At 42.4% G+C, this 23,551-nt stretch overlaps 1 protein-coding gene across 7 annotated transcripts in view; it reads left to right on the top strand.

Moving 5' to 3' along the window:
* The window catches only part of CSPP1 (centrosome and spindle pole associated protein 1), a 178,089-nt gene that overhangs the window by 142,353 nt on the left and 12,185 nt on the right, over positions 1-23,551 (top strand). For all 7 annotated transcript variants that reach the window (XM_074944276.1, XM_074944277.1, XM_074944275.1 and 4 more), the window contains 3 exons: positions 2,753-2,816; positions 18,401-18,510; positions 19,271-19,421. In XM_074944276.1, coding sequence (XP_074800377.1) covers positions 2,753-2,816; positions 18,401-18,510; positions 19,271-19,421 — 325 coding nt within the window. The remainder of the gene's footprint in view (positions 1-2,752; positions 2,817-18,400; positions 18,511-19,270; positions 19,422-23,551) is intronic.

The raw sequence follows: 23,551 nt of genomic DNA, 5'->3' as shown, positions 1-23,551 counted from the left end.
CACTACTTCTTTTACTTTGTTGTTTCGCCACAGTGGCTCTTTTTTGGTTCTCTTACTATGTTTTTTAATTTGGGATATATATTTAAGTTGAGCCTCTATTATGGCGTCTTTTAAAAGTTTCCATGCAGTTTGCAAGGATTTTACTTTTGGTGCTGTACCTTTTAATTTCTGTTTAACTAACCACCTCATTTTTGTGTAATTCCCCTCTCTGAAATTAAATGCTACAGTGTTGGGCCGCTGTGGTGTTTTTCCCGTCACAGGGATTTTAAATTTAATTATATTGTGGTCACTATTACCAAGCGGTCCAGCTATATTCACCACTTGGACTTTGATCCTGTGCTCCGCTTAGGTCTAAATCAAGAATTGCCTCTCTTCTTGTGGGTTCAAGGACTAGCTGCTTCAAGAAGCAGTTATTTAAGGTGTCAACAAACTTTATATCTCCATCCCGTCCTGAGGTGATATGTACCCAGTCAGTATGGGGATAGTTGAAATCCCCCATTATTATTGGGTTTTTTATTTTAATAGCCTGTCTAATCTCCCTGAGCATTTCACAGTCACTATCACCATCCTGGTCAGGTGGCCAGTAATATATCCCTACTGCTACATTATTATTCGAGTATGGAATTACTATTCTATGGTACTGTTTGGTTCATTTAAGATTTTTACTTCATTTGATTCTATGCTTTCTTTTCACATATAGTGCCACTCCCCAACCAACATGACCTGTTTTGTCCTTCCCATATATTTTGTACCCTGGTATTACTGTGTCCCATTGATTATCCTCATTCCACCAAGCTTCTGTGATATCAATGATATCAATATCCTCATTTAATATGAGGCCCTCTAGTTCACCCATCTTATTATTTAGACTTCTAGCATTGGTATAGAAGCACTTTAAAAGCATGTCACTTTTTAGCTGTCTCCCATTACATGATATCATTGAATGAGACTTTTTTTCATTTGACAGTTTCTCATCAGATCCTACCTGTATTTTATCATCTTTCATCGTCTTCTCTTTCTTAGGACATAGGGAATCTCCATTAATACATCCTCCCCTAAGGGATGTCCGAACCACATGCTCCTCTGTACCTGTCAGTTTTCCCCCAGCCCTTAGTTTAAAATCTGCTTTACAACCTTTTTACTTTTAAGCACCAGCAATCTGGTTCCATTTTGGTTTAGATGGAGCCCATCCTTCCTGTATAGGCTCCCCCTTTCCCAAAAGTTTCTCCAGTTCCTAATAAAACTAAACCCCTCCTCCCTACACCATTGCCTCATCCACGCATTGAGAATCTGCAGTTCTGCCTGTCTAACTGGCCCTGCACATGGAACTGGAAGCATTTCAGAGAATGCTATCGTGGCGATCCTGGACTTCAATCTCTTACCTAGCAGCCTAAATTTGGCCTCCAGGACCTCTCTCCTATCCCTCTGCATGGCATTGGTACCTACATGTACCACGACCACCGGCCCCTCTCCAGCACTACACACAAGTCTGTCGAGATATCTCGAGAGATCCACAACCTTCGCACCAGGCAGGCAAGTCACCATGCAGTTCTCCCGGTCATCGCAAACCCAGCTATCTATGTTTCTAATGATTGAATTGCCCTTTACCAATACCTCTCTTTTCCTAATATGTCCCCCGGAGAGGTATCCTCAGTGCAAGAGGGTATCACAACATCATCTGGAAGGAGGGTCCCAATTATGGGATCGTTTCCCTCTGCTCCAGTTGGATGTTCTCCTTCCCTGAGGCTTTCATCCTCCTCAACAGCACAGAGGCGGGACCATTCTACTGTGTCTTGGAAAGTCTCATCTGTGTACCTCTCTGTCTCCCTTAGCTCCTTCAGCTCAGACACCCTGGCCTCCAAAGCCCATACACAGTCTCTGAGGACCAGGAGCTCCTTGCACCAAATGCACACATACACCACCTGCCCATAGGGCAGGTAATCATACGTGCTGCATTGGGTGTAATAAACTGGTTAGCCCCCATTCTGTTGCTGGACTTCTGCCTACATTATCTTTTTACTCCTGAAGTTAGTTCCTTTGTTGAGGTTTTGTTTTTATCAGTTTTTTTGTGTGGCTTAAGTTTAAAGAAGTTTAAGGAATGTTACATGTATCTAGCCCCCCACTCTCCCACTCCTGCTCTCAACTCCTTTACAAAACGCCTGTTAGCCGCTCCTCTTTGCTAGCTCCTTTGGTCGCTTAGGAGCAGGCTTTTTAAAGTTCTGGTCTTCCTGAGTAGCCCCGCCCCCTGGTTAAGGGCTGATGGGTGCTAAAGGGCTTAGAGATCAAAGCATCGTTAAGATGCTCTCAGCCTTGTCTAGCGGGCCGCTAGGCTCAGCACCCACATGGTCAACACACCGTCCCCAAACGAATAGACCACATGGTATATTTCAGTCCAGCAGCAAGCACACCACAACAAACACACACCCACACAACAGACTACAAACTTACCCCAAGGGTCACATAATTTCTCCTCCTTCACCTGGAGAAATCTATCACAAAACTCCCGTTAGCCGCTCTGTGTAGCTCAAAAGCTTGTATCTCTTAGCAACAAAAGTTGGTCCAATAAAAGATAAATAAATAAAAGATAGTTCACCCATCTTGTTTCTCTAATTTCTGTCAATCTGGCACTCTTCAAAACCACTAGAATACTAATAAACAAACCAGCAAGCAAAAAGCGCAAAAAAAAAAACCCCAAAAAACCACCCAGACACTAGTACAGCTGAACTGAGTGTCTTCTGTTTTACTTTTTTAGTTCAGAAATGAATCCAGTGAATTCTTGAAAAATTCACTATTGGAGTCTGAGAGTGCTTTCATTGGTGAGTTTATGCCTCTATATTTAGCAGTATTTATGTTTATGTTCAACATGACATTTGATATGGTGGTATTCTTCTCAAACAAAATGATTATGCTGCTATTTTAAAAGTCTCAAACCAGTAGACTTTTCCAGTGGAATTGGTAATTGTCAGCCCTAATTATGTGTGTTGGGAAAGTCCTCTCTAACTTAAAAAGCGGATGTTAATGTAATCGCTTACTCCTTTTTGTCCTCCTTTCTGTGCTTTGCTTTTCATCAATGCTGTACTACATACTACTATTGTTATTGTAATCATTGTCAGACCTTAATGTGTCATAATAGCTTGCAGTTTTATTTTAGACATAGTGTAAGAATTCTTACTTGTCCTTCAGTCAAACAGTACTTTGGTAGTTGAAGTTGGAAATGGAAATGAAATGGAAACAGAATAGCCTGAATCCATTCTCTGTTATATGTATTACTGTACTAATTAAGGTTAACAAGGCGTTCAGTCTAAATTGATTCCCCTGACTGAATGTTAGCATGGTCCTTTATACAAGCCACATCTCTAACTGGACCTAAATTCCATTACATTGTCTCCAGATTCTCCAGCATTGTGATGCCACTGAATGAGAATTCTCCATAAGCTTCATTTTTATTAAGAATTGAAGTTTTAAAATGAGTTAAATATTACTGCTAATTTTGTTATCAAATTCCATTTATTTTATGCTCTTCCCACATTTTAAACTTTCAGTACATCAGATATTTGTATTGAAATTGTCCAGGAGAACTTGGATGTTTTGGCAAGTTGGTAGTGGACAATGGGACTTTTGGCACCTAGGGAGGGATGGGAGGCAATTTGAGATTGTGGGATAAGCACATTATCTGGATGTTTCTGGTAAAATGATCAGCAGTGAAATACAGGGCCATCCTTACCCATATGCAAAGCACGCAGCTGCGTAGGGCACCAGGAAATTTGGGGCACCAAATTTCCTGGTGCCCTGCACAGCTGCGTGCTGCTCTAGCTCCTGCTCTGGCTCTTCCCCAGACCCCACTCCCCTGAAGATTGCAGCCAGGCCCGACCCTGCACTCACCTCATGGTAAGTGGAGTGACCCGGCCCCAGCCTGCTCCGCCCCCCTGGCTCCCAGCCGCGCTGCCGGCTAGTGCTGGGGGGTGGTTCCCCCCTCCCCCCAAGCCTGGGAGCCAGGGGAGCAGAGCAGCCTGGGGCCCTAGGCCTCGGCAGGCGGGAGCGAGGGGGGCTGGCCCCAGGCCTCCACGGGGGACGGGGGGGGAAGAGGGGGGATGGCCACTTCCTGCGGGAAGTGGAATGACCCGGCCCCAGCCTGCTCCACTCCCCTGGCTCCCAGGCTTGGGGGCAGGGGGGAACCGCCAGCCAGCACTCGCCGGCGGTGCGGCTGGGAGCCAGGGGAGCAGAGCAAGCTGGAGCCGGGTCATTCCACTTCCTGCAGGAAGTGGCCAGCCTCCTCCCTGCCCCTGCGAAGGCCTGGGGCCAGCCCCACACGGCCCCCCACCCCCGGCTCCCACCCGTGGAGGCCTGGGGCCAGCACCCTCATTCCCCCCTGTGGAGGCCTGGGGCCCCTAGGGCACCAAAATAGCTAGGGATGGCCCTGGTGAAATACATAATATTGATAGATAAATATTCTTTTGTTAGATTTCATAGTAAAAAAAAATCAGCCACTGCAGATGTGCACCGCTGTAGTGCTTAAGGATGATACCTATGCTGTTAGGAGGGACACTTGAAAGTAATCTGCCTCCCTGTCGAGTTAGCGCTATCTACTGGAGGTTAGGTTGGTTTAACTGCATCACTCAGTGGGGTGGATTTTTCACACTCCTGAGCAACATAGTTATAGTGACCTAATTTTTTTGGTAGACCAGACCATAGTAATCTCTTGAGGTGAATGAGGCTGTTCTGAGCTATTCTTTCATGCATCTCCGTTGGCTTGTGCTTGATTTATATTTGTAAGATAGATCTTCAAAACTAGGATGATTAAAATATGTATACATGTGTATGTTTGTGGCCCACAGACCGCCCCACTGCGGCCCACGGAAACTTTTTAGAAAGTTCTTTCATCCGGCCCTCGTGGCTGCCAGCTGAGGTGGGGAGGGGAACGGGCAGGAGAGATTCACATGCCCCTCCCCACAATGTTGCTCCATCCTGCTGCTGTTCGGACCCTCCCAGGGGTTGCACTCAGCAACATGTCATTCATAAAACTTTTGAGGTCTGTGGCCTGGGGAACATTCACCTCGGGCAGCTCACTCCCTGCATGCGGTTCAATTCCTGCTGTTGCTGGCGGAGCCAAGATCTATGCAGCCACACTACTCGCTCTGTCTACTGCAGGCGCTGCCCCCTGCAGCTCCCTTTGGCTGGGGGAGAGGGACAGAGATACCATCACTAGTCGCTGGGCAGAGTCAGCCATGGAGGCATCGTCACTTTTTTTCTACAATGTAACAAGTCACAATTCTGAACACAACTATCTGATGCACACCTTGCTGGAATCCTGAAGATTTAAATTGATGACGAACACCGCCAATTCCAAGATAAGTGGACTGTTGATTATTTTGTCACTGAGTACGAACAGACTGCCTTATGCTTGATCTGCAAAGACAAAGTTGCTGTTTTAAAAGACTACAATATCAAACGACATTACACAACGAAACGTGCACAGCAATATGATAAATATCAGGGAGGAGAGAGAGAAGATGGTCTTACAATTGAAAAAAGAATTAGCGAAGCAGCAGCTTTTTCAGAAAGCGAGAAAAGAGTCAGAGTCAGCGGTTTTGGCAAGTTATGTCATGAGTGAAATGATTGCCAAGTGTGGGAAGCCATTTACTGATGGTGAATTTATTAAACAATGCTTTATTAAAGTCAGTGACATCGAATGTCCTGATAAGAGATGTTTTCAGCAATAACAGCCTATCTCCAAATATAGTAGCAGAGCATAGTCTTGAGCTCTCTAAAGATATTGATGGGCAGCTCAACGAGAAAAGCACAGCTTTCCGTGCATATTCAGTTGCAATTGATGAGAGTACCGATTTGGTTGACAGTACGCAGCTTGCCATATTTGTGAGAGGCGTTGGTGAAAACTTTTGCAGTAACTGAAGAACTGCTCAGCTTGTCAACAATGGCCAGTGAAATTTTTCACTGCCCCACAGAAGCACTGGAACAACGCGGTCTGCCATGGCATATGTTAGCAGGCTTAACCATTGACAGGGCCCCAACAATGATTGGTCAGAAAAACGGATTGGTAGCACTAGTACAAAGAAAGATGGCCGAGCAAAACGCTGAGCAACCAATAGCGTTACACTGCATCATTCACCAACAAGCACTGTGCAGTAAATCTTTGAAATCTGACAGTCATGTCAGTTGTGAAATGTGTGAATTACGTTCGTTCAAGGGGCTTGCAGCGCAGACAGTTTTGTGCTTTCTTGGAGGAAAGTGAATCTAAATATGGTGACTTAAGAACATAAGAAAGGCCATACTGGGTCAGACCACGGGTCCATCCAGCCCAGTATCCTGTCTACCAACAGTGACCAATGCCAGGTGCCCCAGAGGGCGTGAATCTAATATGTAATCATCTAGTGATCTCTCTCCTGCCATCCATCTCCACCGTCTGACAAACAGAGGCTAGGGACACCATTCCTTACCCATCCTGGCTAATAGCCATTAATGGACTTCACCTCCATGAATTTATCCAGTTCTCTTTTAAACCCTGTTATAGTCCTAGCCTTCACAACCTCCTCAGGCAAGGAGTTCAACAGGTTGACTGTGTGCTGAGTGAAGAAGAACTTCCTTTTATTTGTTTTAAACCTGCTACCTATTAATTTCATTTGGTGGCCCCTAGTTCTTGTATTATGGGAACAAGTAAATAACTTTTCCTTATTTACTTTCTCCACACCACTCATGATTTTATATACCTCTGTCATATCCCCCCTTCGTCTCCTCTTTTCCAAGCTGAAAAGTCCTAGCCTCTTTAATCTCTCCTCATATGGGACCTGTTCCAAACCCGTAATCATTTTAGTTGTCCTTTTCTGAACCTTTTCTAATGCCAGTATATCTTTTTTTAAGATGAGGGGACCACATCTGTATGCGGTATTCAAGATGTGGGCGTACCATGGATTTATATAAGGGCAATAAGATATTCTCCGTCTTATTCTCTGTCCCTTTTTTAATGATTCCTAACATCCCGTTTGCTTTTTTGACTACCGCTGCACACTGCGTGGACATCTTCAGAGAACTATCCAGGATGACTCCAAGATCTTTCTCTTGATTAATTATAGCTAAATTAGCCCCCGTTATATTGTATGTATAGTTGGGGTTATTTTTTCCAATGTGCATTACTTTACATTTATCCACATTAAATTTCATTTGCCATTTTGTTGCCCAATCACTTAGTTTTGTGAGATCTTTTTGAAGTTCTTCACAGTCTGCTTTGGTCTTAACTATCTTGAGCAGTTTAGTATCATCTGCAAACTTTGCCACCTCACTGTTTACCCCTTTCTCCCGATCATTTACGAATAAGTTGAATAGGATTGCTCCTAGGACTGACCCTTGGGGAACACCACTAGTTACCCCTCTCCATTCTGAAAATTTACCATTTATTCCTACCCTTTGTTCCCTGTCTTTTAACCAGTTCTCAATCCATGAAAGGATCTTCCCTCTTATCCCATAACAACTTAATTTACATAAGCACCTTTGGTGAGGGACCTTGTCAAAGGCTTTCTGGAAATCTAAGTACACTATGTCCACTGGATCCCCCTTGTCCACATGTTTGTTGACCCCCTCAAAGAACTCTAAATTAGTGAGACATGATCTCCCTTTACAGAAACCACGTTGACTTTTGCGCAACAATTTATGTTCTTCTATGTGTCTGACAATTTTATTCTTTACTATTGTTTCAACTAATTTGCCCGGTATTGACGTTAGACTTACCGGTCTGTAATTGCCAGGATCACCTCTAGAGCCCTTCTTAAATATTGACATTACATTAGCTATCTTCCAGTCATTGGGTACAGTAGCTGATTTAAAGGACAGGTTACAAACCATAGTTCTGCAATTTCACATTTGAGTTCTACTCTTGGGTGAATGCCATCTGGTCCCGGTGACTTGTTACTGGTAAGTTTCTCAATTAATTCCAAAACCTCCTCTAGTGACACTTCAGTCTGTGACAGTTCCTCAGATTTGTCACCTACAAAAGATGGCTCAGGTCTGGGAATCTCCCTAACATCCTCAGCCATGAAGACTGAAGCAAAGAATTCATTTAGTTTCTCTGCGATGACTTTATCGTCTTTAAGCGCTCCTTTAGTATCTCGATCGTCCAGGGGCCCCACTGGTTGTTTAGCAGGCTTCCTGCTTCTGATGTACTTAAAAAACATTTTGTTATTACCTTTTGAGTTTTTGGCTAGTTGTTCTTCAAACTCCTTTTTGGCTTTTCTTATTACATTTTTACATTTAATTTGGCAGTGTTTATGCTCCTTTCTATTTACTTCACTAGGATTTGATTTCCGCTTTTTAAAAGATGCCTTTTTATCTTTCCTGCTTCTTTGACATGGTTGTTAAGCCATGGTGGCTCTTTTTTAGTTCTTTTTCTGTGTTTTTTAATTTGGGGTATACATTTAAGTTGAGCCTCTATTATGGTGTCTTTGAAAAGTGTCCACGCAGCTTGCAGGGATTTCACTCTAGTCACTGTACCTTTGAATTTCTGTTTAACTAACCTACTCATTTTTGCATAGTTCCCCTTTCTGAAATTAAATGCCACGGTGTTGGGCTGTTGAGGTGTTCTTCCCACCACAGGAATGTTAAATGTTGTTATATTATGGTCACTATTTCCAAGTGGTCCTGTTATAGTTACCTCTTGGACCAGATCCTGCGCTCCACTGAAGACTAGATCGAGAGTTGCCTCTCCCCTTGTGGGTTCCTGTACCATCTGCTCCAAGAAGCAGTCATTTAATGTATCAAGAAATTTTGTCTCTACATTTCATCCTGAGGTGACATGTACCCAGTCAATATTGGGATAATTAAAATCCCCCACTATTACTGAGTTTTTTATTTTGATAGCCTCTCTAATCTCCCTTAGAATTTCATCTAAGCACTGTCCTGGTCAGGTGGTCGATAATAGATCCCTACTGTTATATTCTTATTAGAGCATGGAATTACTATCCATAGAGATTCTATGGAACATGTGGATTCATTTAAGATTTTTATTTCATTTGATTCTACACTTTCTTTCACATATAGTGGCCCTCCCCCCCCCCCCCCGCACAACCTGTTCTGTCCTTCTGATATATTTTGTACCCCAGAATGATTGTGTCCCATGGATTGTCCTCACTCCACCAGGTTTCTGTGATGCCTATTATATCAATATCCTCCTTTAACACAAGGCACTCTAGTTCACCCATCTTATTATTTAGACTTCTAGCATTTGTGTATAAGCATTTTAAAAACTTGTCACTGTTTGTCTGCCCTTTTCTGATGTGTCAGATTCTTTATGTGAATGTTTCTTGTCTGGTCTGACCCATACTTTATCCTCTTCCATCCTCTCTCCCTGAGTAAAACCTAGAAAATCTCTATCAATACACTCTCCTCTAAGAGAAGTCTCTGTCCGATCCACGTGCGCCTCAGCAGCAATTGGCTTTCCCCCATCTCTTAGTTTAAAAACTGCTCTGCAACCTTTTTAATGTTAAGTGCCAGCAGTCTGGATCCACTTTCGTTTAGGTGGAGCCCATCCCTCCTGTATAGGCTCTCGCATCCCAAAAGTTTCCCCAGTTCCAAATAAATCTAAATCTCTCCTCTCTACACCATCGTCTCATTCACGCATTGAGACTCTGAAGCGCTGCCTGCCTATGTAGAACTGGAAGCATTTCTGAGAATGCCACCATAGATGTCCTGGATTTCAGTCTCTTTCCTAGCAGCCTAAATTTGGCCTCCAAGACGTCTCTCCTACCCTTCCCTATGTCTTTGGTACATAGTTCACTGAGGTGCACTGGATAAACAGGGGTTCTACTTTAAAGAGATTCTTTGAATTGAAAACAGAAGTGAAAACATTCATGGAAGAAATTAAAATGCCTGTATCACAATTTGAAGATCACAAATGGATGACAGATCTTGCTTTCCTTGTTGACATAACACAAGATCTGAATATCCTAAACCTGAAGCTGTGAGGTCCAGGCAAGCTGGTGACAGCAGTGTATGATAATGTGATAGTATTCACAACTAAACTAAATTTGTGGAAAAATCAGATTTCTCAGGGAAATGTCACTCATTTCCCAGCATGCAAGTCACTTGTGGAAGAGCTTGACTCTGAAATACAGTTCCGTGGTTCTGAATACACTACTAAGCTTGACCTGCTTTTGCAAGGATTTGATCAGCAGTTTGCAGATTTCAGAAAGCACAAAGGAAGCTTCGATATGTTTGCTAATCCATTTTCTGTTGATGTGGAAACAGCACAATGTGATTTACAAATGGAACTCATTGATATGCAGTGCAACACATCTTTAAAGACTAAATTCAGAGAAACCGAGGATGTCAGAGTTCTTCAGACAGCTACCATCATCTTTCCCAAATCTTTGCAAAACCTTCAGAAAAATAATGTCCTTTTTTGGCAGTACTTACATTTGTGAGAAACTTTTTTCCACAATGAACATAAAGAAGTCAAAATACTGAACACAACTATCTGATCCACACCTTGCTGCAATCCTGAAGGTTTCAACTGCTCAGTCACTGAGGCCAAACATCAACAAACTGACAGAACTGACGCGTTGCCAGGTGTCTGACAAACACTAAAAACTCTCTGGCAGGCAAAGAATTGTATAAACTTATATGACAGTTTTATTATTTCTAAGAAATTTGAAATAAAAAATACAATATAAACATTTTCTTTTCTGAACACCATCTTCAGTGACATTATTGGCACTGGCCCTAAGGTAAATTGAGTTTGAGACCCCTGGCTTAGATTCTGTAGCACAGTTCTTTGGCAAGGGGAGGGCAAGATGACAATTCTTAAGCAAATGCTTTATAATCATAGATAGAGGTCTTCACCCATTATGCAAGAAACAGAACAATTTTTTCAGCAGCTTCAGTTTAGAACTACAGGTCATCCATGCTGAACGGATGTAGTACTAAAAAGTCTCAATCTTGAAATCAGCAGGTCAAGAGCTCCTTCCATCAGTGTTAATGTATTTTGCATGAATGCGAAACTTGGGGATTCTTGATTTCTGGCTCAAAAGGGTTAAATAAAGATGCGCATGCAATTACTATTTTAAGCTGCGTAGATTAGATACAAGATGTTTCTACTTTTCATGCATCACTTATTACTGCAGATGACTATCAGCATTGTTCTTTAAAATGATATGCCTCCACTTGATATCTTAGAGGATTCTATATAGAGGAATATTTGTGAGGCACATTAGGGTTACAATTGAGTATGTGCTTCTTTAAACCCTTGATATCTATGTGTAAAAGTGAAATTACATTTTCCCTCTCTATTTGTCATGTTAATTTATCACATCTTGTTTCAAATTAGACTGTAAGTGCTCAGGACAGGGCCATGTTTTCTTGGAATTTGTGTACAGAACCCACTATAACAGAGCCCTTGACCTGTTTGGGCCTTTGGGTGCTGGCCAGTATAGATGTCAGCAGGAATACTTTTCAGCTACTTGGGCATAAGGGTGCCACAAATTACCCTTTCCTGTCACCAAAAGGTCAAAAGGCTTTCAACATTTATTCTCTATGACATAGAGGACATATAAAAGTTTTATGCCTGTAGATTGTTTTATGAAGCGAAGAAACCCTGTTTATTCTGTATTTCCCCCTACCCCCAACCTATGGGTAATCACTGCCTTTGGCTCCGGGTAAGGGGGAAGAAGGGTGTCAATTTTTTTGTCAAATCTGAATTTCACATTAGGAAACATTCAAACTCATTGTGTTAATATATAAATATTGGAGAGCATGATATAATTTGACATGAGCAGGGGCATGCACAGGATCTAATTAGTCTTTTCCATCTCTTTGATTCTATGAGTAGCCTGTACCCAATCTATCCTCACTCTAGGAGATATTATTTATTATTTACTAATTAAGTGATGAAAGCATGCTCAGTGCTGTACCAAATGTAAATATATTGAGAGTACCTGTATAAAAGACAGAGAACCCAGAAAATTCTGGAACAGCCGTCCAAGGGAACAAATGGGGGCAAAACACCTAGCTGGCCTCAAGACTGAGCTTGGTAAGTTTATGGAGGGGATGGTATGATGAGATTGCGTATGATGGCATGTAACCTATCTGCAACTGCTAGCAGCAAATATCTCCAGCAGCTGGTGATGGGACACTGGATGGGGAGGGCTCTGAGTACAGAAAATTGTTTCCCCAGTGTCTGGCTGGTGGGTCTTGCCCACATGCTCACGGTCTAACTGATTACCATAGTTGGGGTCAGGAAGGAATTTCCCCCCGAGTCAGATTGGCAGAGACCATGGGGTTTTTTTTTGCCTTCCTCTGCACCATGGGGTACGGATCACTTGCAGGTTTAAACTAGTGTCACTGGTGAATTCTGTGTAAGTTGAAGTCTTAAAACCATGGTTTGAGGACTTCAGTAACTCAGCCAGCGGTTAGGGATCTATTACAAAACTGGGTGGATGATGTTTTGTGGCCTGCAGTGCAGAGGTGGTCAGACTAGATGATCACGATGGTCCCTTCTGACCTTAAAGTCTATGAGGATGTCCTGGGAACCTCAGAGGAAGTGGTCACATTAGGTAGCTTTTTAAAATCTAATAATGCTGATATGGAGATACTCCATCTAGAGACAAAAAACAGTGTGTGTTCTCAAGAAGAACTTGCAATCAATCTAAAAGTCCAGCTAAAGAGCAAGGATTGTGTTTAACAGGAACAGTACACTAGATTTTTACTTGTGGTAACGTAGTTTCAAATATTAATCAATATGTGATATCTAGGCAGATGACCAGTGAGAATGAATTTTGTGGTTTTGTTATAATCCCCATTTGTGCACATCCCAAAATCACCATACAACAAGCAAAGGTAAGAACTAGTATGGTGGGCATGCAAGTTTTTTTCCCCCATTCATCTGTTCTCACCATGTCCTTATAATGTTGGAGAACAAACACCTGTCTTCTACATCAACAAGCAAGAGAGAGGAAGATCTGCCTCCCTGTGTTCAGAAGTGGTAAGCCTGAGGATGAGGTGTATCAGCAATCACATCACCCTATCAGCAGCCTGCCTTCTGGGGAAGCAGAATATGCTCACAGACTGCTTCAGCAGACACTCGCACTCACCCATGAATGGAAACTTCACAACATGGTGCTGCACACCCCAACCAGAGATCTATTCACTACTCAAACAAACAGAAAATGCACCACATATTGCTCCAGAGGAGCCCTAGGTCACCGCTGCCAGAGCGGTGCTTTGCTTCTTACCTGGTCAGACCAGTTCAATTCTGCCCTTTCTCCGATGCTGTTCCTGCCACAAGTTCTACACAAGATCTGACAGGATATAACAAGGCCCCCTTCTGGCCCAGACAGTTCTGGTTCCCCAGACTCCTGCATATGTCATTTTGCCCATCAGTTATCTTCCCAATATTCCCTGGGTTCCTGACCCAATGCAATGGCAAGATCAAACACCCCAATCCATGACCACTCCACCTCAGGGCGTGATATTTGGATGGGCGTGATCTCTAGAACATTCATGTTCATCTGCACGAGACATCATCTCTAATAGCAAAAAAGACTCAGGAAATGTTACCTACCTAAGTGGAAATGCTTTTCATCTTGGACACAACAAAGATATGTCTGACCAGAGATTACAGATATTCCTCTCTCATTTTAGACTATATTCTATCTTCGAAGACCTCGGGTCTACATCAGCTCCCTATCAGTCCACTTAGCAGTGATAGTGCATACCATTCAACTGCTCGAGGTTACTCAATTTTCACATACCTACTAAACTATGAATTCTGGAAAGACTTTCCTGCCTACTTTGAGCCTTTAGCTACTTTCTCCATGTCCCTCCTGTCCATGAAGGCCACCTTTCTCGTAGCTATTACATCAGCAAGAAGGGTTGGTGAACTGGGAGCAATGATGGCAGATTCTCCATAAACTGTATTCTGTAAAGATAATTTCTTTGCATTATACCCCAAATTTATCTCCAAAGTAGTTTTGGAATTTCATCTTAACCAATATATTCACTTACTTGTGTTCTTCCCGAAATGAAGACTCCGTTCCCTTGGTGTTTAACAAGCCATGGCCTTTTACCTGCACAGAACAAAACCAATCAGGAAATCTCTGAGACTGATTGTCGCCATAGCAGAGAGCATCAGAAGGTATGCCATCTCCACCAAGAGAATCTCCAAATGGGTATCTGGATACATTCTACTCTTCTATCAGCTCTCAAACCTCCCCCAACCAAAGGCTTCTCTTCAGGATGTACCCCTCCTGGGCATCTGCATAGTGGCCATGTGGAGTTCTATTCACACGTTTGTGAGTCATTATGCCCTGAGACATGACTCTGCTGCTGATGCCTCCTTCAGGACAGTGGTTCTCTGCTCAACCCTACCATCCATGTCCTCGCACCCTCCTCCTACGTAGGTACTGCTTGTCAGTCACCCATAGTGCAATACAATAGGGATCATCACTCAAAGAAGAAAAGGAGGTTGCTTACCTGTAACTGAAGGTTCTTCGAGATGTGTGGTCCCTATCTGTATTCCACTATCTGCCCTCCTTCCCCTCTGCTTCGGATCTTCTCTGATTCATGGTGGACAAGGAACTGGAGAGGCAGTCGATCTGCCCCACGCTTTATCACCTTGCTTGGAGGCACAAGGTTAGCCAGGGCGCATGCACAGACCAAAGGACACTACTTTCCATTTCTCTGATTCCAGGTGTATGGTGTACATGCGTAACCCCACTGTGGAATACAGATAGGGACCATACATCTCAAAGAACCTCCAGTAGGTTAGTAACCTCCTCTTTCAGAGCCAAAGATGTTTAAAGTAACAGGTTGTGATAAGTCGCTTATAATGATGGAAAATTGCAGAGGTGAAAGTAAATGCTTCTATTCTCGGTTCTTCTGTTAAGCATGTGATTTTATCACAATATACTGTAGAAATATTTGAGAAACTAAGAGCAATGGCATTGTTATGTATAGTCACTAAGAATACTGATATTTTTAAGGTTGTCTTTTAAATGATATTTTTAGGTAGAGAGACAAGGTGTATAAGGTAGTATCTTCTATTGGATTAACTTTTGTTGGTGAAAGAGACAAACATCAAGCTTACACAGAACTCGTAGCTTTTATTTAAGACTTAAGTTAGTTGGCTGAGTATTATGAAATCAAAAAATAATGCAAAACATTGACAACTTATTTGTTCCAGTTCTTCTTTCCATGTTGTTTCAAAGTATGTTACAAAATGCTAAAAAGGTTGTTGGAACTTCTGTTGTTTTTTTAAAACCTTAGTATGTCCCCAAGAAAGGCAGCAAAACCACATAAACTCACACAAGAGAGAGAAACATGGAATTAATTATGATTGTAGTTCACTGTAGTTCACTCAGCGCACAGTCAACCTGTGGAACTCCTTGCCTGAGGAGGTTGTGAAGGCTAGGACTATAACAGGGTTTAAAAGAGAACTGGATAAATTCATGGAGGTTAAGTCCATTAATGGCTATTAGCCAGGATGGGTAAGGAATGGTGTCCCTAGCCTCTGTTTGTCAGAGGGTGGAGATGGATGGCAGGAGAGAGATCACTAGATCATTACCCGTTAGGTTCACTCCCTCTGGGGCACCTGGCATTGGCCACTGTTGGTAGACAGGATACTGGGCTGGATGGACCTTTGGTCTGACCTTGTATGGCCATTCTTATGTTCTTATTTTTTTAATCAAGTGTGCTACAGCAGAATATGCTCAGTGAAAATGATCTTCATGAAGAGTGATTCATAATTAATGGATCTTGCCATTTTAATAGTAAAGCAGCTTTTTGGGGAGCTGCATTGTTCTTTTGTGTTACTGGAAAGCCTCAGCATGTTTGCGATACTAATTGCACTAAAATAGGGACTAAGCCTGCAGTCTGCCCAAAGCCAGTGGTAGGGGCATCTATCAGATCTCATTAGTGCCGCTGATGTTGTCTGTGCTCCTGTGCAGTGCGTGGAGCTCTGGTGCTAGCCGCACCGGCAGAGAGTGTGGCGTGCTGATTGAGCAGACCTTGATGATGTTCATAAAAAAAGAAGGCTCGGTTTGGTGGTGAAGCCACTTGGCGAGGTTTATTGTCGACCAGGCTCGGCCCTAGTGCCCTGGCTCAACGGTTACAGATACGCTAACGCAGGTATACCTGCGGCAAGGTCTCCCTTGCCATAGTGTCGTCCCCTAGGCCAGGACAAAGATGCCCCTCCTATGACTTCTCCTTTTATACATTGTTACAAACCAGTTACATGTTACATTCCAGATGTTGTTACCACCTTGTACCCTATCGTTTGAACAAAACATCCTCATCCTTATCTTTATGAGGGGTCTGTGTGTTCTTAATCCATCATTTCCGGTCAGGAATGTGCTTAGTTGGTTAGGTGATACCTAGATGTTACAATTCTGACAAGGCCTGTTTTAGTTCACTGCCTTTGATTCATACTGTTAGCCGTGCTTAGCGCTCTAGCAAGGCCTACACCAGATACCAAACTTACGTTGTTGAGCATGAAAGGCGCAACCTGGAGGCTGAAACAGGCAGTGGAGACAAGTGTCATACTTTGTGTGTTTCACAGCAAAGGAGGGATTGAAAATTGTTGTTAAAGGAAGACAGGACCATCATGAGAAAGACACAAAGGACATAAACACTACTTGAGAGTACATCTACGGTAGTCACAGGATACACATTTGTAACCTGATGCAGTTAGAATACTTTTGGGGGCTTGTTAACGTAAGTGGGACATAACATATTATTATGTACTCAGGCTAACAACTCAGATATGATCAAGAAGCCTGATTACAGAATGTTGTTAAGGAACACAGTCACCCATAGATCTCCCTTATAAACAGAAATACCAGAAGCGCCAACTGGCAGAGGGCGTGTAAGGTGTACAGGGGCTTACAGGGATCCCCTGGGTCTGATGTCTGCATAATAGTGAGCCAGAGGATGTCATGTGAAGTCTCTACTAACAGCCAGTAACACATTGGTCATCCTAATCATTGCAAGATGTATGGATCGATGATATTTAAGTAGTTATCTGTCTGTCTTGAAAACTACATTCTTCAGGTATGTGAGTTAAGACAGATCACCGGAAGGTGATTTAAACAGGTTCAGTTTAGGCAGTGGGTAGTAGATGCTTATCTTTCTGGCTAGTCAAAGTATATTTTATGGCTTACAGCAGGGGTAGGCAACCTATGGCATGCGTGCTGATTTTCAGTGGCACTCACACTGCCCGGGTCCTGGCTACCCGTCCGGGGGGGGTCTGTGTTTTAATTTAATTTTAAATGAAGCTTCTTAATCATTTTAAAAACCTTATTTACTTTACAAACAACAATAGTTTAGTTATATATTAAAGACTTATAGAAAGAGACCTTCTAAAATGTTAAAATGTATTACTGGCACGCCAAAACCTTAAATTAGAGTGAATAAATGAAGACTTGGCACACCACTTCTGAAAGATTGCCGACCCCTGGCTTATAGTTTAAGACTTTTTACATTACTGAGCCTGATGCTAATGAAGAGATTGTGAATTCACATAAGAGAAGATCTGCAGGAAAAAACAAACACAGCAGGTGGCATCGTGTTTGATTAAAGACAATGGATTTTTGGGGTATAACTTGTGGGTACTCAGGTACACCCGGAATCCTTCCCTGAGGAAAGGAACTGCCAGTGTGTTCTGTCTTGCAAAAGGAGGGTCACAGCCAACCTGGCTGGAAAACACTGCTAAGACTTTAGCTAAACTTCATTAGACAAGACAGCATGTTGTTAATTAAGCCTAGGCCCTAGAAGGCATGTTATGATTTTATTTTACGTGTAACCATTTGTTTCCAGTATTTCCACTTGCTATTATTTTAATGTCTAGTCTTTGTTAAATAAACGTTTGCTTGATTTCAATGTAAATGTAAGTGTTGTGGGTTAAATGGAGCGGTGATCTGAAGGGAAACTGGTAAGCTGGTGTGTAGTGTTCCTTTGGAAGCAACACATTGCTCCGGGAGGATACCTGGAGAGTTCGAGGGTTGGAGTGTGCCTATCACTGACCTGTAGAGAGAGAGAGGAGGGCCTGCTTAAGTCTGGAGGGGGCGTGCTTGTGTTGCCTGTGGTCAGCGGAGTTGGGGAGCTGACCTCTGACAAGTACAACAAGGCTTCCTTATGCTAAGGGCAGCTGGTAGCGAGGAGCCTCGCTAGGTACTCCAAGAAGCATCACACATACCCATTACATACAAGTCATTGTTATGCAGTATCACTAAGCTTAGTGGTTCCCCGTGGGATGTCCCAGTGAAAGGTATTTATTTGTTTAGTGTATCTGTGTCAAGTTGTGTGTGCTATATTAGCACTGCTTTTTTAACAACTAAATGTAATCAGACTTATCACTGTGGTAATTTGATTTTCTTGAGAGAGTTGTTCACTTTCCCTTTTCCAGGCACTAATGGGGAAACCTTCCCAGCTTTCGAAGAAGTTAATTTATCTTCACAGCCACCGCCATCTGCAAGGGAGAGGAGACGAATAAAGAAGAAAGCAATGGAATTTACTGTATGTATGAAATGCTTCTCTCCCCACTTCTGCACCTCTCTTTTGCATTTGATGGAGAAACCTCAGGGATTTCTGAGAAGAGAGACTAATACGAGTAGGGGTATGGAAAAACTGTTGTATAGCGAGACTGAGAAGATTTGGGTAGTTTACTTTACAAAGGAGACTAATAAGATGGGACATGATAGAAGTATGTAAAATAATGATTGGTATAGAGAAGATAGATTGGGAGCTTCTGTTCTCTCTTTTATAACACAAGAACAAAGGAACAATCAATGAAATCAAAAGGTGACAAACTGAAAACTGATTAATGGAAATCCTTTTTTTTTTTAACATGATATGTAGTTAAACTGTGGAACTCATTACCACAGGATGTCATTGAGACCAAAAACTTAGCAAGATTCAAAAAGGAATTAGACTTTTATATCTACAGTTACAGTAGCAAATGCTAGCATCAATTTTGGAAGAGATATTAAACTTCATTTTGCAGGGCAAATTAATTTCTAACTATTAGGCAAATCTCCTTCCAATTCCTATTTTGGAGTTTCTTGCATCTTCCTCTGAAACATGTTGGTATTGGCCACAGTCAGAGAGAATACAGTAGACTAGGTGACAATTACTGTGATTCCTATTTCAATAGGAATCACAGTAAATGGCTGTAGATGATGTGTATATACACAATATAAATGGGTTGTATCCGTAGTGGCCCTTCGGCAGGAGTGTCATATTTATTGAAATCTTCCCATGTTTTCTAAATCTGCAGGATGATGTCCCTTTTAGCAACTCTCCGCTGCCACAGCCTGACAGCTTCTCTTTGCACTCAAGCTCCAGTCTCAATGTTGATCAGCTGAAAGCCAGGAATGAAGAACGATTGCGAAGATTGAATGAGTTGCAGAAGAAATCTGTTAACCTAGGTATGACTTTGTTCGATGTTAAAGATAAAGAAACAGATATTAACAGACACACTATTTGTAGACTAAACAAAAAGAAATTGGCTGAGACAGTCAAATTAGATTATTTTGACATAATTTAATACTCTACATCACTGGTTTGCTGGAAAATCAGTTGATAAAAAAAGGTTTGAATTGAAGTTTGTTGCAGGTTTTGAGAGGTCAGGGATACAATAAGGAAAATGAAAGGATATGATATACCAACTCAAGACTTGTATTGCATCTAGGATAGTGGTATACAACCTAATATCTGATGTGTCTGTGAAAAGAAGTAATACCCTCCAATAAAACCCATAATGCAGCTGGCCAGTTGACCCATGAATATGAAAGCTATATTCTTTTTTACCCCCTGTGGAGATCAGCGCATGCTATGAAGCATAATGTTTCATTACTCCAGTCTTGGCACACATAACTACAGATTATGTTGGTGATAAAATTCTCAAATTGTGGTAATGAACTCTGAGCTGCTGTCACAAAGAATTCCACAGGCTGACTTTATGGAGAAGCATTTCCTTTTTGTTCTGAAAGTGTCTGGTTTTAATTACATGTACTGATTTGTCCCCCAGTCAGTATGTTGGGACACACTACTCAGTTGCGCTGAAAATACTCTTTGGCATAAGTCTTAAATCCCATCTTTGAGTATAACTAATCAACATCCTGTCTAAGCAGTTTTAAAACCAGTATTATTTTTTTATTTGAAGGCATTATTCAGAAGGCATCACAAAATGCGTTACAAACTGTAAACTAAAACATCTTTCCTTGATTTTGTAGCAAATGGTACTCTTACAGCCAGAGTTGTTCTTGTCATCACTGGCTCACAATAATTTTCATGCAATAGTGCAACAGTGGTGAAAAACCCAGCATGCTTGACTTTGGTTGTGTTTTTACTCTGCCTTCTATTCATTTCTGTCGTCTTTGCAGCTAAATGCTGTCTCTTCCCAAACCCTCATTACTCCATACAATTCAAATACATCTTCACCATATTCAGTCCTCTCCTGTCTAGCTACCCAACTTCTTTTCTTGTTCAATCACACCCCTCATGGTTTCACTTAGAATTGTGTGAACAAAGTTGCTATTAATCGTATATAACTTGTTTGGTCTTCCTTCTTTGAGCCACAGTCTCCACCTTTTCTTCCTTTGCTACTTTGACTCCCTTGTCTCTGAATGAGGGTCTTCCTTCTTATTATCCATTTATGTTAACTAGTAGTATTTTACTAGATTAAGAAGTTGGATTTTACAATAGCATTTAGTGTAATCTAAGCACAGCCTGTCCGTCTTTTAATGATTGTCTACATGGATTCCACTCTTGGTGCCCATGAGACTTATGCATGCGAGATCGGATTCTTTTGGCCAGCGCTGTCTTTGTGACCCCCTCCCCAACCCAGGTCATAAAGGATGGAGGAGGTCCAGCCATCCCTTGGCTCCTTCTTTCCCCCTAAGGCAGCAAGATGGAACCCTTGGAGGGTCCACCTGCTTTCCTAGCAATAAACACTGTCCTGTTACTGAATTGTTAGTTACGAGTAAACTGGTGTTAGTTAATAATGTAGATCAGGGATTCCCAAACTGTGATATGCATACCCCTGGGGGTATGAGAGACATCTCTGGGGAATATGGGGGAGAAATTGTGTAATGGTGGTTTTTATTTATTAATTATTTTATTGATTGCATTTTCATAATAGGCTATTCAGACGAAGCTTTAAAACTCTGTGGGAATTAGTTATATGAAATACAGAAGTCAATTTGCTTCAAAATGTACCAGTGAGAACAGATACGTAGAGACTCTAACATACAGAGCCCTCACCTCCAATCACTGTACAGCGCGGGTTCAGTTGCCCAGCAACTGTCCAGTCTAGCTGAGCTCAGAATTAGGGGGTTTTTTTTGGTTGTATATGTTGCACTACAACTATATCTGTATGTAACAGTGAAATACGGACAGATGGCTAATGACATGTAGTGTTAAGAATAACACACAAATTATCAGCAATGAGAAGGACAGGGGTATGTGGGCAGCTGGTAGATCTGGAAGGGGATACACAATAAGAAAAGTTTGAACCTCTGGTATAAATAATTACTTTTATTTTGCCCATTGGCATTAAAAGAAAGCCTTTTTATCAGTTAATATGCTAGGAACTCCTACCAATGCCATCCCCTACTCAAGTAGAGGGGATATTAGCATGCTCATACACCTGAAGGGATTGCCTCACCTTAATCCTCCCTGTTGGTGTACAATAGGGACGTCTCTCCCACTCACCCTCCTTCCTCTCCATGGGGATCCCAATGGGAATCTGGGAAGGACTCTAGGGACTGCTCTCTCAGTAGGAAAAGACATGGATCTCATAGTAGACGGGCCTCTTGGTATCTTCCTCTGTGTCCAGCATTCCATTACCCATATGTCTATCAGCCTGGGCCTATTGCGGGCCCTGGGGTGCAACCTCATTCACATAAGCCTGCGGCTACTGCCCCCCACTTCCAGGGCTAGATCCTCGTCTCCCAAGAGCCCAGTATAGACTTTGCTAGCCAGTCAAGTATTGCAGTCTCAGATATTAGAGAGGTAGGAATGGAGAGTGACACAGATTAAGCAGTGGAGGGAGAAAAACTAATCCTGGCTGCAATTTCCTCATCTTTTCTCAATTAAGCAGTAAACTCTTTGATGTCTGCTCCAGTTTACAGTTTTAAGGCACTCCAAGACCTCATTAAATGTATGGCTGAGGCTCTCAACATACTGTGGAAGATGGTTCAAGAAAAATCACAAACTGCTGGACATTCTGTACCATTCCTTGCCTGGTAGGCTCATCATATGTATAAATGAGGGGCTTATAGTGTTACAACCTGCCAAAGATCTATGGCAGACTCCAGCATCCTCATCCAAGTATGCAGACTGAAGGTACCAAGTCCCTTCTAATGGATTTGAGTATTTCTGCTCTCACCCAGTGCCAGGATCTCTGGTTGTAGATGCTGTCAGGAGAAGCCCAAACAACAAGGGCCTCTCAAGCCAACAACTAGTGAGAAGGACCCTGAAAAGTTGGTCTTATTTGGATGTAAAATCTACTTATCACCCAGCCTCCAAATGAGAGTAGCTAATAATGAAATACTTCTCACAAAGTACAGTTACTTCCACTGGGACAAGCTGCCTCAATTTACAAAGAGGTTTCCTATGGAATATGAGGAAGAGTTAGAATCTATAATGAACAAAAGGCAGCTGGTGGCCTGCATTTCCCTACATTCAGCTCTAGATGCATCCAGTACAGTGGCACACACTGTGGCCACATCTGTGGTGATGAGAAGATAGTCCTGACTATTAGCATTTGGGATACCCAGAGTGGTTTCAACCAACTTCAAGCTCAGCCAAAGATATCAGTAAGAGCATGCCTCAGACTTCTGGGACACATGCCAGACTTCACCTATCTTCCATTCCAGGTGGTTGAAATTAGCGTATCCACTCACAAGGCACCAAATGAACATGGTGGTCATGGTCCCTTAAAGCGGCCTCTCCTTGTGAAACTGGTGGAAAGACTCTCGTCAAGTGTGCAATAGAGTACCCTTTTCTGCGTCTCGACCTACCAAAACTCTGGTGTCAGATGCCTCCAAACAGGTTGGGAGAGCTCATTGACATAATCTTTAAATTCAGGGTATGTGTTTCCTTCAGGAATCTCACCTATACATAAATGCCTAGAGTGGAGAGCCATCCACCTGAGGTATAAAACATTTCTACTTTTATTCCAGGATCCACAGTCCAGGACAGACACCACAATTATGCATTTTATCAGTAGACAGAGAGGAGCCAGATCATCTCTGCTCTGTCAGGAAGCTGTTTGACTTTGGAATTGGTATATTCATCTCCAGATCATACCACTGGCCCTGCATCTGCCAGTCCTTCAGAACTCTATAGCCATTTGCTTAAGTAGACAGTTCAGATAGCCAGGAGGAGTTGATCAAGGATGCAGTGTTGCTGTACATTTTTCTCAGGTGGCGTTATCTATCAGTAGAGCTATTTGCCACGGACCAGAGCAAGAAATGTCCAGTGTTCTGCGCCAGAGGGGGCTCCAGTCTTGGCTCCCTGTCAGATGCCTTTCTCATCCCCTGGATACCAGGAC

The sequence above is a fragment of the Natator depressus genome, chromosome 2 (assembly GCF_965152275.1).
Source record: "Natator depressus isolate rNatDep1 chromosome 2, rNatDep2.hap1, whole genome shotgun sequence".
In the NCBI taxonomy this organism is placed as follows: Eukaryota; Metazoa; Chordata; order Testudines; family Cheloniidae; genus Natator; species Natator depressus.
The sequence above is the reverse complement of the archived record's forward strand: the minus strand, read 5'-3'. Positions and strand labels throughout refer to the sequence as shown.